Source organism: Asterias rubens, chromosome 2 (assembly GCF_902459465.1).
Source record: "Asterias rubens chromosome 2, eAstRub1.3, whole genome shotgun sequence".
Classification (NCBI taxonomy): domain Eukaryota; kingdom Metazoa; phylum Echinodermata; class Asteroidea; order Forcipulatida; family Asteriidae; genus Asterias; species Asterias rubens.
In genome coordinates this window covers 415,519-432,375 of record NC_047063.1, presented here as the reverse complement: position 1 = coordinate 432,375, position 16,857 = coordinate 415,519, and the positions used below count along the sequence as shown (strand labels likewise).

Genomic DNA, 16,857 nt, shown 5'->3' with positions numbered 1-16,857 from the left:
AGTTTGTTAAAAAGAGAAAGACTAAATTACTAACTGCCTGTATTGTTCACTACATGGGGGCGCTTTAAATGGACTAACTTTTGCAAATGATGAAACCAAAGTTTTTTCTAAATTACTGCTTTTAGGCTCTTTTCTTAAATTGGTAAAGAAAATTAATCATATTTATGATAAAAATAAAGTCATGAAAAAAACAAGGACGAAAAAACACCCTTTTTCACATCACATAAATTCAGTCCACACAGCCCTCACATGGTTAAAAATATATTTCAAACTGTGTTCAAACATTTTCTGAAAAGTTTTGTTGCCAATATAATTTCAGTCTAATTATTTGTGATTATATTTATTTTTGTCACTAATTTTTGGGGTTAAAATAAAAACAAAGTTCTAAAAAAATTTTATGTGATGAAGGAGAAACCAGACAAAATATTTACTGGCCTGGTTTTTGGAATGGCTTATGTTGTTGTTTTTTACTTTACTTATTTATTTATTTATTTATTTATGTATTCTTTACTCTGGGGAAACTCCAAAAAAATAAAATTTTTACATTGTATTAATATAAAAATATATTTATAATTTTCATACTGCTACATTTAGGTCAGAATTAAACTTGATTAAGGCCATATCATTATTCAATACTCGATTCTTATAGTGAGTCAAACTATACACTTTGCTCAATTAACATTGAAAATGTGACCTTGAAGCTAATTGACTTTGATAGAGCACAAACAAAGTAGAATGCGTGTTATGAACAAAAGGATAAATAATGCACTTACTGGACTCCATTACAATGCCAGTGCAAAATATCATCATCACAAAAACAAAATAAAATGTTGTGGTGCTCAAAGTAGTGAATAAATAATAATTGCACTTCAGAAAATATGCACTGTCTATTTTTCAATGGTTTATAATAGTGTTTGAAGGCAGATAATGTTTAAAGGCACTGGACACTATTGGTAAAAAAATTACTAAAAAATAAATGTTGGCATAATTACTTGGTAACATCCAGTGGAGAACTGTCAATAGTATAAAACATTGTGAGGAGCGGCAGTAACTTCTTAGTAAAATATTTGAATTTAAATTGAAGAATTCAGCTGAGGTCTCGAATTCAATCATCTGAGAGCACACAACTGCGACAAGGTTTTTCTTCCATTATTCTCTCGACCAATTTAATTCAAATTTAACAGGTTTGTTTTCATGTATAATGTTGAGATACACCAAGTGAGTAGACTGGTCTTTGCAATTATTAAAGGTGTCCAGTGCCTTTGAAAATTACCATGCTGGTACAAAATAACACCCAAAGTGTTAAAGTTAACAAAGACTTCATAAGATAGACTGTGCCAGAATGTTTGGGAAAAAGCACAAGGGGATGCTAGTTCTTGACTTGACTGGTGTATTAATTAATTAAGGCAATTTATCTTTGTGAAAATGTGTCTAACAGAGAGATTACAATGACATCCTGAAATACAAGGGCAAGCTGATAGTGAAACAGGTTTTGAACATACTAACTGATGGAGACCCACACAAAGAATGTGACCCATTAAGTAATTGTTTCCCATTTATACTTTTACTATTTTCTGCTGAGAAGAGTATACATATCACATACCACAATGTTTGTTACTGCAATCTCATGCCATTGTGTAAGGGTGCGTTTAATCTCTTTGTTCCCCTGCTACTCTCAATACTTTTTTCTAACTATCCCCCCCCCCATCAGATTTTGCCTAAATTAATACCACAGCACTGAAACGATTCTTTCAGGAGGCAGCATATTTTATTGGCAATAGTGACACCTGCCCCACCCCCCCCCCACCTCCAACCAGAAATTATAAGTGGGGCTTATTGATTTGTAGGTCTACCCCCCCCCCCATCAGATTATGCATAAATTAATATCACAGAACTGAAACGATTCATTCCGGAGGCAGCATATTTAATTGGCAATAGTGACACCTGCCCCAACCCCCCCCCCCCCACCTCCAACCAGAAATTATGGGTGGGGCTTATTGATTTGTAGGTCTACCCCCCCCCCATCAGATTATGCATAAATTAATATCACAGAACTGAAACGATTCATTCCCAGGAGGCAGCATATTTTATTGGCAATAGTGACACCTGCCCCACCCCCTCCCAACAGAAATTGTGGGTGGGGCTTATTGATTTGTTAAATCTCGCGAGACTGAGCATGCCGAGCTAAACAAAATCTCCTCGCTGCGGTGGCCCCAAGACTTGACTTCAAGTCTGAGAATGTGGTTATTTCTTTGCAGCAGCCACGCAGAATTCACCCGCAGACCCCCCCCCCCCCCCCCCACCTCCAACCAGAAATTATAAGTGGGGCTTATTGATTTGTAGGTCTACCCCCCCCCCCCCCCCCCATCAGATTATGCATAAATTAATATCACAGAACTGAAACGATTCATTCCGGAGGCAGCATATTGGCAATAGTGACACCTGCCCCTCCCCCTCCCAACAGAAATTGTGGGTGGGGCTTATTGATTTCTTAAATCTCACGAGACTGAGCATGCCGAGCTAAACAAAATCTCCTCGCTGCGGTGGCCCCGAGACTTGACTTCAAGTCTGAGAATGTGGTTATTTCTTTGCAGCAGCCACGCAGAATTCACCCGCAGATTTGCTATAGCGCCCTCTAACTCATAGGCTAGTTACGGATATTTGTCCACAAGAGGGCGCTGTTTCAGCATATCAAAAACCACGATTACAGACTTGGAACCAAGTCTAGCGGCCCCCGGAAGCGTATTTTTGTTTTCCCAGGACAGATGAGGCCACTTTAATATGCGCCTATTTTAGTAAGTAATTGGCCTCATCTGTCCTGGGGAGAAAATACTCCCGGAAGCTAGCTAGCTCTCTGAGATCGAGAGCACTCAAATCTATCCAGATGATGAGTGTTTTCAGAGTGTCCTATATAAGTTGCGTCTACATAAAAAAATCTTATAAAAAAGTTATAGTTTCTTCTCGGGACATTGGCTTCTTAAGAATTCACGGAAAAGGCAAGATCGATCGTGTCGACTATTAATAAAGTGAGTTTGTTTATAAAAATTAAATATGATGAGTGTTGTAACTTGTATTGTAATGCATGGTAATGTAAGTTGTATTGAGGACTATTGACCCCCTAAAACTTAAGTAAAAGGCTTAAGTTAGTATTACTAAGTAATAGTATAGATAACGATAAAGATAGATAACGCCCCGGGACCATGATGTACATGTATTGTTTAAATGTTAGCATGATTTATAGTACCAAGTGAATGACTGGTGCTGGATTCCAATCGATTACTCGACTCATTCATTCACTTTACACTGTGACCATAATGGGTAAAAACACCTTTTTTACAGTTAAAAATACAATTTTTTCAACAGTTTGAAAGTGATTTAGATGCATATGACTCTTGTGCACATATTTAACGGTTGAATTACGTTAAAATGTTCTGTTAAGGTGCATTTAAAAACTTTTGTCGTGAGTTGTCGTGAGGACTGAGGGGTCGTGAGTTGTCGGTATTTAGTGTGACCGCCCTGTGAGCCTTATAGTTTCTAGTTTCATATCGAATGAAAAAGTGGTGGCGCCATACGGAAAGTTATACGCCTTCATGTTCAGACTGTGTCGCCCGTCTGTATACAGTCTAATCTCCACTCCAGGAGTCCAGGCATACCTTGTTGGGTTGTTTTATTATGCTAAACTCGGCCTACTTTTTGAACAACATCGCTCTCATCATAGTCACCATTGAATTGATTTCTGGCGATAAATAAAGGCAACTATGTACGGTATAAAGACAAATGAACTTACTTACAAATGAACAGCCTACTTCTGTTCTACATGCCTAGCCTAGCCCACCTTGTTGAGCTGTAAATGGCTCTTTTTTAACATCGACCAATAAAATCCACCAATAGTGGACTATAGTGCCTCGCAGTACAATACAAAAATTCATGGAATTCTGACACTCTGGAATTTTATCTTTGTCCTTTGAGGGGGCAAGGCTTGTTTACATTGTGCAAAATCTGCTTTGTCTGTACAGAACACATTATCATAAATATTTTTGTGCATTGTTTTATTACAGATTTAAAACTATTAAGTTCCAACAATGCTTTTAACTATACTGTCTGCAACCTCTGCTGGCCTTTGTGGTCTAGCAGCTGTTGTTGTCCTCCGTGCAATGACAGTAAAGTCACGTCAGCCAAAGCCATCTGAGCTAGACATCGATACAACTCCTATAGACGGAAACCAGCAGATTAAAGCTAATCTACAAGAGGCAATAACCTACCAAACTGTGTCTCGTATGCCGGGTGACATCAACTATGATGAGATACTCAAGTTTCATGACTTCTTAAAAAGAGGTAAACAAATGACAATCTACATGTGATCATATTTAATTTAGTCTTGGTTCCAAACGCTCCAGTTTAAAGACACGAATACTCAAAAACATTCTCACCAGTAGAGGGCACTTACATTCCACTCACTTTCAAATGAGTTTGACTGTTTAAGACCACACAGCTTTGTCGTCTATGAACCAAGACTTGCACACTGTTTTCTCAGTGTTACTTGATGTGGATTTCCTAGGCAATGCATGCATTAACAAACAATTTGCCTCTTGTGTGAATTATTGGTGTGTAAAGCACACCCCCCCCAAACAAAAAAAAAAAATGCAAAAAAAAAAAAAAAAATGCAGTGCTTCTCAGGAAGACATCTGATGTAGTATCTGAGACTGAAAGTCAATGAGTTTCAAATACCTTGTTGTGGGCCAGTGATATAGATCTTATCCAAGTCCAAATAAATTGGTGTTGCATTAATATAGTGGATGTTTTGGAGGTTATTATAGGAGGGTAGTCAAGGAAACTATAACTGTTTGTACCGACTCAGAGATTTTAGCCTTAATGAATGTGTCAGGCACACAAGCAAATAATATTAATATTATTAAGGGTATTAAATTATGTTGCACCACCAACAACACAGATAATCAAAATAATTTTACAAGTGAACTGTTTCTTTTTCTCTTCTCCTAGTTTTCCCAACAGTTCACAGTTCACCGTTGGTAAAACGTGAAGTAATAGCCACGTACAGCCTACTCTACACTGTAGAAGGTTCCAACCCCTCTCTCAAGCCATATATTCTAGCAGCCCACATGGATGTTGTGCCAGTAGATGGTCAAGATTGGGACGTACCACCATTTGAAGGGAGGGAGCAGGATGGTTGCATCTATGGGAGGGGCACCATTGATGATAAACATTCACTTATGGTAAGTCTGTGTAGATGCAAGACTGGAATTTTACTACTAAAAACAATCTGAGGATGAAACCACATATGTAGGAAACACCTCATGGGCAGCAAACAATATGATGCAAACCTGTCATATGCTTGTAAACTTAGCAGTCTATAGGATTTGAGGCATTGCATAGTGAGGTATCAATGTAAATTTGGTGTGCGGTAACACCATGTGTGTATCTACTTGCCAGGTAGAGTTTGTTCTTAGAGAACTGTCGTGCTTTATTATATTATCACTGAGTAGATGTTTGGGGGTTAGGAGACTTTTTAGTTCTGAAAAGAACTGTCCTGATTTTTAACTATTACCCGAGCGGATGTTATAGAAAATAGGCTGGGACTACTACTTTTAGCTTTAAGGATCATGACTAACTGTACTACTGTATAGTCAGTTCTTAAATTGGTCTCCACGTTTCGACTAGCTTGCTCTAGTCATCGTCAGGAAACTCCTTTAAAACATTGAGACCAATTTCAGAACTGACACCGCGGTAGTACAGTTAATAAGCTTAAGTAGTAGTCCCAGCCTATTTTCTATACCATCCCCCCCGGGTAATAGTTAAAAAGCCGGACAGCTCTTTTCAGAACTGAGAAGTCTCCTGAACCCTGAACATCTACTCCGCGGTAGTAGAACAAAGAAAGACAGTTCTCCAAGTACAAACTCTACCTGGCAAGTAGATACACGCATGGTGTTACCGCAAACCAATATACAACTTAGCAGTCATTTTCATTTTTTATAAGTACCTTTTTTTAACTTGTAGTTCCCTGATATATTCTTTTGCTAGTGAAATTCTACTTGAGTTCCACAATCCTTCACACTTTTATTTTGACTGAAACAATATTTTGAATGTCTCAGTGGACTAGCACGGGTTTCCACTAGCATTGGTTTTCACTTGCAGTGGTTTTCACTTGCAGTGGTTTTTCACTTGCTGTGGTTTTCACTTGCAGTGGTTTTCACTTGCAGTGGTTTTCACTAGCAGTGGTTTTCACTAGCAGTGGTTTTCACTAGTAGTGGTTTTCACTAGCAGTGGTTTTCACTAAGAGTGGTTTTCACTAGCAGTGGTTCTTACTAGCAGTGGTTTCCACTAGCAGTGGTTTTCACTAGCAGTGGTTTTCACTAGCAGTGGTTTCCACTAGAAGTGGTTTCCACTACCAGTGGTTTTTCACTACCAGTGGTTTTCACTTGCAGTGGTTTTCACTACCAGTGGTTTTCACTTGCAGTGGTTTTCACTTGCAGTGGTTCTCACTAGCAGTTGTTTTTATTAAATGCAAAAACTGTTTAAGAATTAAAACATTTATCTATCTATTGATTATATTCAGGGAATTCTTGAAGCACTGGAGCTACGACTTCAAAGACAGGAGAAGCCCACAAGAACGATGTTGTTATGCTTTGGACATGATGAGGAGGTAACTTAAAATTTTTGATTAGGACGTAAAGTTATTGATACTGTGTGTAGTGTGACGCATGTATCAAAAAGAGAAGGAGGTTTGTCCCAGTGTTCCTGATTTGATTGGCAGCATATTGCCCCACAGCAACTTGTAAATCATTACATGGTGCTATGTAAAAGGATTAGGTCTCATAATTCAAATGACAGATACGCATGCTATATAAAAAGCCACTATTATTATTATTATAGTTGCATCCGGATGATTTTAGTTTCACCTTATAAAACCATTGTTTGCAGTACCTATTGATAATGTACACTTTTAAAACCATTGTTTGCAGTACCTATTGATAATGTACACTTTTAAAACCATTGTTTGCAGTACCTATTGATAATGTACACTTTTAAAACCATTGTTTGCAGTACCTATTGATAATGTACACTTTTAAAACCATTGTTTGCAGTACCTATTGATAATGTACACTTTTTAAAACCATTGTTTGCAGTACCTATTGATAATGTACACTTTTAAAAATTGAGTTGCATTTTACTGTATCCAGGTTGCAGGAAACGAAGGAGCTGCCGTCATCGGTAAAACCTTGAAGGAAAGAGGTACAGAAGTTGAATTTCTCTTAGATGAAGGGTTTACAATCCTACAGGATGTAATCAAGCAAGTCAGACGGCCAGTTGGGCTGATAGGAGTGTCTGAGAAGGGTTTTGTGATGTTACAACTGACCGTTGATTCTGCAAAGACTGGCCATTCATCAATGCCACCAAGCGAGACTAATGTTGGAATACTTGCTGAAGCTGTCTCAAAGTAAGTTGCAATAGTTTGGGTTGTATCCTTCACTGGTTTGTAATAAGCACTGTACAGGCCTTATGCACATGATGTCATTTCAGTAGGGCGCCCTCACCTAAAAGTAAAAAAGCAGCCGTTCATTGGCCAAACCTATTTGCTTGATTGTTTCATCATCGTTTTACCTCTAAGATGACGGCTGGATGCATCAATGCATAAGGTCTATACTCTTTGCTTTACTGAGTCCAACAGAAAAACCAACCCAGGCATACTACTGCTTCTCAAAAAGTCTGGCCTGTTCAAGAATGTACCTAATGCACATATTCCGTCAATCCAGTGGACTGCCTGAAAGCTCTATTGGACCACGCCATTGTGCGTAACTATGGTAACATTTCTTCATGGAATAAGTACGCACTGGCATTTTAATAATCCTAACGGAATGATCCGTTGCTCAACAGAGCATCCATGTATGGCCAGTGGATTACTTAAATGATCCAATTAAATGTTCCTACTATTCTGACTTCAGAGACACTCCCTAAACCTCAAGATGCTCTTTATCTCGGATGCAAGTACTGCTTATAGTTCATCAATAAATTATAGTAATATAAGCCAAGATTATGGTTTTAACAGATGTTTTACATAGGTTCCTACATAGATAATAATAGTGGCATGACTGAGTGTTCAAGTGCACTGGACTCCAGCTCTGGTGTTTCTGTTTAGCAGAATGTGCGAGTCCATGTATTGATACATATTGCAGAACCTTTGCTATAAGCAACGGCTGACAAACTACTGTGGTATGCTGGAATCTTTGTATGCTCAGGCTTACCTTCCATTGAAGGGAGCATGTTCCGTCCTAGAAATGTATTGAACAATAATTGATGAAAACATGTTCCTTGTCTTTTAATGCAGACTTGAGAGGACTCCGTTTCCCACCAAGTTTGAGAGAGGCGTGTCGTACGATAACTTTAATTTTTTAGCACCCGTCACAGCGTGCAACAATTGTATACTGAAGTATCATTAATGAAAACATTTTCCTTTTTTTTTACTGCAGACTTGAGAGGACTCCATTTCCCATCAAGTTTGAAAGAGGCGTTTCGTACGATAACTTTAATTTTTTAGCATCAGAGGTAATGTAACTCTTCAGGATCTTTCAATTAGCCCTTTCCATGAAATATACTAATTAAATTCACGCATGTGTACAGATGCGCCTATTATGAAGGTTTCAAAGTTGTGTGGAAAACAAAGAATAAACAATATAGTCTTGTACAGTGTCTTAAAGCCATTGGACACTTTCGTTAAACAGTATTGTCCAAAGGCCCACACTTCGTGTATCACAACTGATATAAAAAATAACAAACCTGTGAAAATTAAGGCTCAATCGTTCATCGGAGTCGGGAAAAAATAACGGGGAAAACCCACCCTTGTTTCCGCATGTTTGGCCGTGTCATGACATGTGTTTAAAATAAATCCGTAATTCTCGACAACGAGAATTGATAATTGTTTTAATGTTTTCTCGAGAAGTAAAGCATTTCATGTTAAATATTTCAAGAGAAGTCTTTCACCATTACCTTCTGTTAACCTTGTAAGTTGTTTGTAAATCTGTGAACTTTTTTCTTTCTTTCTGTGCCGAAAGTGTATAATGGCTTTAATAAAAGCAACTTAGTTTTTAACATGGCTTCGAAGCATTCAAGAGATGATGCCTGACGGATGTGAAGAGGTAGATTGTTCCAGAATATTGATGCAGTGACTGTGAATGCTTGTTGGCCATATTGTCTTTAAGTGCAGGTGGCATGAGGACCTCATTATTATAATAACATGAAAAACATGACTTCTTTGTGTATACAACTTCATTTTCTCCTTCATTTTTCCTTTAGGCGGACTACCCATTCAAGTTTGTGTTTGCCAACCTGTGGTTATTTAAGAGCATTGTTAAACGGTAAGGGCTAGGAGGATTATTAAGAGTTGTCCTTAGTGTCGTAGGTTGTTCTTGAATATCTAATTCAAGGTCTGATGGCTGAGACATCCAAGTGTGGGTTCTATTCCCAGTCAGGACACTTGTGTTCTTTGCAAGACACTTCACTATAATTGTTTCTCTTCACCCAGGAGTCAATGATAGAGATTGTTGAACTGAAAGAGTAGCAACCTGTGTGCCAATGTGGCTGCCGATGCTGCATACTCCAAAGATTTTATGATGGTTTCAGAAAAGCTTAAGACGCCTCAAAATAATAGTCATGTTGCTTTGTTACGTTGTTAAAAAGCCCCCTCCCCAGCCATTCACAATATAGTTATAAAAATTGACTATTATTCATGTATCAGTTGTTAGTTTTTTGGCCATTCAGGTTTTTTCCACCTCTGTGGAGTCTAGTTCGAATCCAACCTAAGACAAGAACCCTGTAAGTTAATTAGTTTTTCAGTTCCTACAGATTATAACTAAGGGAATCAATGTGTGGTGAAGAGGTTTTCAACTAGTGGTTTAATCCCAACGAGGTAAATTATAAAGAACCAGGCCTCGGCGGGTTTAAACCACTAGTTGAAAACAGATTCAACACACTTTGATTCCCATTCATAAATACCTTTTCGGTCTAAAACATCATCACTTTTTGGTCAAAAAGTAAAATAAATGCAAAAATTATCATTGTTAAATGATTTCTTTCAACACAACACCCCTCCAGCTATGAAATGGTAGAGCCCTCCGCTGCCCTCGGGTTAACAACTCCTTATTTATCGCGTGATGTGGCACAACTGTTTCAGCCGTTGCTCTCGACCAATAGGAATGAAGAAACTGTGTTATAAGAACAGGTGCAAGGTCGCGTGTCACGCCCATGAATTAACACTTCTTACCGATCATAAACAAAGGTTTATACACACCCACGTGACGCGCTCTCCACCAAACGGAATAGCCAAACTGTCTGAGGTATTTATGAATGTCTTTTTTTTCATTAAATACTCTCTTCACATGTATCTTGAGTCTTGGAGTTCCTGAAAGATATAATAATCAGTAATATCAGTTACAGTTATATTGAACAGAGAAATGAAACTTCAGAAATTATTTGTGCAAAATGCTGTGCTAGACTTGTTGCCCTTGTAGTATGACATCTGCATTAGATTGGCGAAGGACTTGGTGTCAACGTGTTGATTTATAACAATGAACAGTCATGGACAATTGTGTTTATCGACCTGGTAATTTATTTTATGACTGGGCGAGGAGCAGGTGAACTAGAATAACAAATAATGAAATAGAAAATTAATATATAAATACATAATTAACTCAATAATAAATCAAAAGTACAATTTTGGATCCTGAATAATTCAATATACAGTTTTTGGATGAACCAGGAAAATAACTCCAAATAGCCCAAATCATCGAAAAGTAATTTAACAGTAACCAATAAACTTATATAATTGAAATAAGTGACATTAAATGTTATACAATAAAGAAATACTACTTACGAAAACGGCAATGAAACTAGCTGGGGTTGACTGCAGAAAATATAGAAACTTAACCAAACGAAACCAGGAAAAGAAATGCCTTGGAAATACAGGCACCCAGTTATCTGCGTACGGAAATATGGGCTTGCCACACCTTAAACGAAATTCCTAAGATGCCTGCAGGCGATTGGCTGCGGTCACCTAACTTTGACTTTATGCAATCAAGGATAAGCTGATAAATGTAAGAGAAACGTGTAAAAATAAACAACAATATAAACACATCACCGGTCGGAGATGACACGTGGGTTTGAATCCCTCCCTCGCGAGTAATATGTCTGTGAATTTCATTAACATGACTTGGGACATGAGTGTGTAGCGAGTGATTTAAACAAAAACATAAATAATGAAGTATATTTCTATATAATGAATAGGGTAGATGGCCTTAGCTTTCAGTCCAAACCAGACCTTCTATATATAATGAATAGGGTAGATGGCCTTAGCTTTCAGTCCAAACCAGACCTTCTATATATAATGAATAGGGTAGATGGCCTTAGCTTTCAGTCCAAACCAGACCTTCTATATATAATGAATAGGGTAGATGGCCTTAGCTTTCAGTCCAAACCAGACCTTCACAAGTATATTTATGTATTTATATATATATTTGTTTACAGGATTATGCACAAGCAGGAAAGCACAAGAGCTACGCTGCATACAACCACAGCAGTAACAATGTTCAATGGAGGCATTAAGGTAAGACCAAATGCTTAGAAATAGAGCATGGAGACTGCTAGTATGTATCCATGGACCAAGGTGGGCACATATGGGAGAGAGAAGGGTGAAGGTTTATTCTGTTGTACAACTGTGTGTTTGTTATGACTGCCTCAAAATATGTTTCAATATTAGAAAACAGGCTGATGGTCTCTGGTATTTTCATCCTGTCTGCGCTCATGTTTGGGATCAGTTTTTTTAAACATTTGAAATAATTTGTTTTTGTGTGTACTTCGCTGTTCTAAGTAATTTTCCTTAAAAACAAATTTCCAGTGCCTGGGAATAAGCCTATTCAGAGTTCCAGCTGCGCATGTCTGTTACTGATGACAACGCAATTTGTGGCTCCCTTGTGACCTTTTGACAATACCAGCGGGGTAATGTCAAAAGGTCACAGGGGGAGCCACAAATTGTGTTGTCAGCAGTAACAGACATGCGCAGCTGGGACTCCGAATAGGCTTATATGTTTGGTTATAGATAAATGGTGTTTTTACCAATTTTGAATTCATATTATTGTTATTAGATCTAGAGTCAGGGTAAACAAAGTAACCCCTTAAAAACTTCTGGTTATGTTTCCAAAATAGTTGTGCAAGCATAAAGACTTCTAGTGTTTACTGGATTACTTCAAATGTAATTTTTATTTGTGTTATTTTGTTGAAGATGAATGTTCTTCCTCCATCTGCAACAGCGATCATAAATCATCGAATTCATCCAAGTCAGACAGTTCAGCAGGTAGGATTACTCCCCCTCCCTCTCCAAATGAGATTTGCTCAATTCAAATCATGGCTTAAACTCCCATTTCTAAACATAATATTATTGGTTTACTATTAGGCTGTTTATTTTCTCTTTATGTTTGCATTCATGAACTCTATGTAATTTTATTGTTGTAAAGCAATGTGATACTTTCTGTGTAAGAATGCTATCTTGAATGATTATTTACTATTATTAATATTAGCGTCTCTCTGCTAACGATAAGTCATCTCCTTTTTGACCTTCTTATGGGCGCTATTTCAGATATCTTGGAGGAACTAAGGAAACTTGTATTAGCTGGCTCATTTTCATATTTTAAGCCCCGAAAGTATTTAAACATATCAGAGTTATGTACACCGGGATGATGTTACTGGCTAAAATACCAATCTGGTATCCTGCTAATTTGTTATTAACAAAACTATCCTTGATCTGATTCTCCTCTGCAACCTTCTTGTTGGTTTGAACCTTAAAAATTTGTTTTAATTGCCATATTTTTACTACAAATTCAACAATTTATAATAACAATAAATTGTGTCCCTTCTTAATGTTCAATTTGTATTGTGTCTCTTTCCATGCTGTGACCCATGGGAGACCAGTGTAGGTTTATGTTAACCCTTCTTTTATGTTTGACCTGTATACATAGGTCTTGGATCGTGACAAACTTCTTATAAATGATAGCCGAGTCAAGATGGAGGTTCTACAGAGCAAAGAAGCCTCTATTACCTCTCCTTATGATGATAACTGCTTTGGGTACCAGACAGTCGGACAGAGCATTAAACATGTCTTCCCAAATGCAATCCTTGCCCCAGGTAACTATAATATCCACTTACTTTGATATATCCACGTAAGTTAGAGAACCTCTCGAGTCCTGCACTCTATGGCAACTCAACACCAAAATATTTGATATTGGATACGATGAGCAAGCCTGGGGCCGATTTTAACAAAGAGCCAAGATTGATATGAAGTGCAAATTGCTATGCAAAGTGTGAAGTCTTGATACAAATCACTATGGCAATATTGACAACGCATCTTAGTGCTTTGTGAAATCCAGCCCAGACATTACTCACAGGCGATGGAGGTCCAGTCTCGTCTCCATTGCCCTCGGCCTCTGTTGCCCTCGGATCGGCATTGGCACTCCTATAAAAGTTTCCCAACAGCTTTTAATATTTTCAAGTGAAAGTTCCCTTTGCAAAATATAAATGTATTGACCTCTTAAATATTAAATTGCAGGCCTGTGTAGGTATGTATGTTATGACAAAATTTAAATGCAGGGATGTGATTTCTCCGGCTTTTGCCGGAGTTCCGGCTTTTTCGACTCAAAAAGTCACCCACTGTGAGTCATGTGAATCTGTTGAGAAAATCGGGGGTAGATTGTGCTAATTAATTATTCATGTTGAGTTTTGCATGCCAAAATGTATTTAATTGGGTTTATGGTGAACGTTCCACATCAAATTGTATTGCCATATTTGATATTCGTTTTGTGTCTGCGCAATGTGCGGTGGTTTTCGTATGGTGATACGTGCGCAAAAGTTTTTAAAAAATCGAAATCAACGAACAATTTAGAAATTGCGCATCGCCAATGCTAGTAGGGCAACGAAGATCAACACTGCGCTGGAGCTTCTATTTTTTGTTTGCATACACAATATAGAAGCATTCTTTGCCCAGCCAACGACCGTCCACACGACGTGCGTGGGGATTCATACTGTTGTCTCGGCAATGATTTTGTGTTTTATTTTTAATTTTATACTTATTCTAAACAAGGGTTTCCCAGCTGAATTAATGCAATATTTTTTTTTTTTTTTTTTTTTTGGCTCCTAAAAACACTGGAAGTGGGCAATAAATTGTGATTAACACAGGTGTTCTTAGGAAGCTTACAATGCACTACAGAGCATCTTGACTTCAAAAAATGTTCAGGGCCCTTGGGCGGGCCCCGGACCCCAAGCCGTAAGGATAGGACTCACATTTCCAGACAGTTTAAATTTTCAGGCTTTTTTTAGACACACATTTCTGTTAAGTGTTGTTTTGAATTTGTTGTGTGTTTCCCAAACCCTTGCAGCTATTCTGATGGCAAACACTGACACCATTCACTACGCCTGTGTGACAAACAAAATGTATCGCTTCTGCCCAACATTGAACTACCCGGAGGATGTTCCACGATTCCATGGCGTCAATGAGAGGATCCGTGTCAAGAACTATGAGCAGGTGGTCAAGTTCTACTATATAACAATGCACCATGCCGACAGAGAACATCTCTAAATCATAACAATGCACCATGCCGGAGCATCTCTAAGTCATAACCATGCTCCATGCCGACAGAGAACATCGTTAAATCATAACCATGCACCATGCCGACAGAGAACACCTCTAAATCATAACAATGCACCATGCAGGCAGAGAACATCTCTAAATCATAACCATACTCCATGCCGACAGAGAACATCTCTAAATCATAACCATGCACCATGCTGGAGCATCTCTAAATCATAACCATGCACCATGCCGGCAGAGAACATCTCTAAATCACAGACATGCACCATGCCGACAGAGAACATCTCTAAATCATAACCATACACCATGCTGACAGAGAACATTTCTAAATCACAGCAATGCATCATGCTGATTTCTTTTATTATTTTTTTTTAAATATTAAAGAATTCTGTAAATTTTCAAAGGAAATTATGTATATTTTTGAACAGATGTTTCATAACTGCAGAGTAATTTGTATAATTATTTAGACAACAGAATACAAGAAAAAAGGAGCTAATAGTAATAAGTTATTTTATCCTATTATGTCAAGTATGAGTGTCCAAAGTGTTTCGAATTTCGAGACCCATGAAAAGGAGTTAGTGTTTAAATTTTGAGGTTTCCTAATTATGTGGATCACATTATAATTAATATTTTGCATTTTTTATCTGAGGTTTTTACTTTTTCCACGTATTTGTGACGGTCGCCAAATTAAAATTGATATTTACCAAAATGAACTTTTTAGTTAATAAAACTTGTTGTGGTAATCAAAAACAGCTTTAGTTCTTTTTGTCTATACTGCGTGAGGAGGACCCGGTCTTTACTACGTGGTAATGTCCGGGTTGGTGGCTGGCCTCTTTTAATGGACAAAGACTGAGGCAAGGTCCACTAACAGCAGCCAGCCACCAACCAAGGTCATTACACTGTTTTAATGGACAAAGATTGAGGCAAGGGCCACTAACAGCAGCCAGCCACCAACCAAGGTCATTACACTGTAGGCCTACTGAAGACCGGGTCCTCACACTGTTATACCTTTACTGAAGACCGGGTCCTCACACTGTTATACCTTTACTGAAGACCGGGTCCTCACACTGTTATACCTTTACTGAAGACCGGGTCCTCACACTGTTATACCTTTTTAAAGGCAGTGGACACTATTGGTAATTACTTAAAACAATTATCAGCATAAAACCTCACTAGGTAACGAGTAATAGGGAGAGGTTGATAGTATAAAACATTGTGAGAAACGGCTCTCTCTGAGGTGACGTAGTTTTCGATTTCAAGACCTCAAGTTTAGAATTTGAGGTCTCAAAATTAATCATCTGAGAGCACTCAACTTCGTGTGACAAGGGTGTTTGTTCTTTCATAGTTATCTCACAACTCCGACGACCAATCAAGCTCAAATTTTCATAGGTTTGTTATTTTATGCATATGTTGAGATACACTAAGTGACTTGACTGGTCTTTGACAAATACCAATAGTGTCCATTGTCTTTAAGTAAACTTCTACTTTTGATAAACTTTGGTGTAACAGGTGGGCACATTCATAAATACCCGAGACAGTTTCGCTACTCATATTGGTGGAGAGCGCGTCACGTGGGGGTGTTTAAACAGTTGATAATGACCAGCTGGAGCTATTTATAACTGGATGCTTACGCGTGTCGGGCGCGCGCGTAAGCCAATATTTTCACGTGGAACGCACAATTCATAGCTTTGAGTAACAGCACATAATATATTTCTAAGTGCGTGCGCGTACACACAACCCACGCGCATCAAACAGATTCTTTACAAAGTTTCTGAAAAAAACCTTGAATATTCAATTGTCAAAGTGTCTATAATGGAAGACTTTTGGGATGCTTGGTGGCAGCAGACTTACCAGGTAAAATCTATTGTTCTTGGTAATGTGCGCACGCTCAGAACTACGTAAACAACGGAAATTTACCTGGTAAGTCTGCTGCCACCTAGCGTCCAAAAGTCTCCCATTGGAATTTTTTTACGTTTTTTAACAAAACGGCATTATAATGAATGGGAATAAAAGAGTAAGGACTCGTTCTTAAACGTCCAATTAAAAAAACCTTGCAGTCGTTAACGAGCTCGTCACTACCCTTAAATTCCCTTAGTAAAATGGTCTTGCTAGCAGAGCTCATAGCAGTTTTTCACAGAAAATATGGCCCTTAATGAGCATGAGTAACAGAAACGCAAAGCAAAAGTATCACAATTTGACCGATCAACTTT

At 38.1% G+C, this 16,857-nt stretch overlaps 1 protein-coding gene across 1 annotated transcript; it reads left to right on the top strand.

Moving 5' to 3' along the window:
- Positions 1-2,717: 2,717 nt before the first annotated feature.
- LOC117307247 (N-fatty-acyl-amino acid synthase/hydrolase PM20D1-like) lies at positions 2,718-15,372 on the top strand. Its single transcript, XM_033791933.1, has 11 exons — positions 2,718-3,026; positions 4,059-4,335; positions 5,002-5,234; positions 6,575-6,661; positions 7,200-7,456; positions 8,487-8,562; positions 9,310-9,371; positions 11,536-11,614; positions 12,290-12,361; positions 13,023-13,188; positions 14,436-15,372. Exons 2-11 carry the CDS (start codon positions 4,083-4,085, stop codon positions 14,633-14,635), a joined length of 1,485 nt encoding a protein of 494 aa, XP_033647824.1. The 5' UTR covers positions 2,718-3,026; positions 4,059-4,082; the 3' UTR covers positions 14,636-15,372.
- Positions 15,373-16,857: the final 1,485 nt, after the last annotated feature.

Bases quoted from the DNA above. Each gene is read 5' to 3' on its own strand.
- LOC117307247 (XM_033791933.1), top strand. From the start codon at position 4,083: ATGCTTTTAACTATACTGTCTGCAACCTCTGCTGGCCTTTGTGGTCTA. The intron at 5,235-6,574 runs GTAAGTCTGTGT...GATTATATTCAG, and splicing joins ATGATAAACATTCACTTATG to GGAATTCTTGAAGCACTGGA. The intron at 8,563-9,309 runs GTAATGTAACTC...TTTTTCCTTTAG, and splicing joins TTAATTTTTTAGCATCAGAG to GCGGACTACCCATTCAAGTT.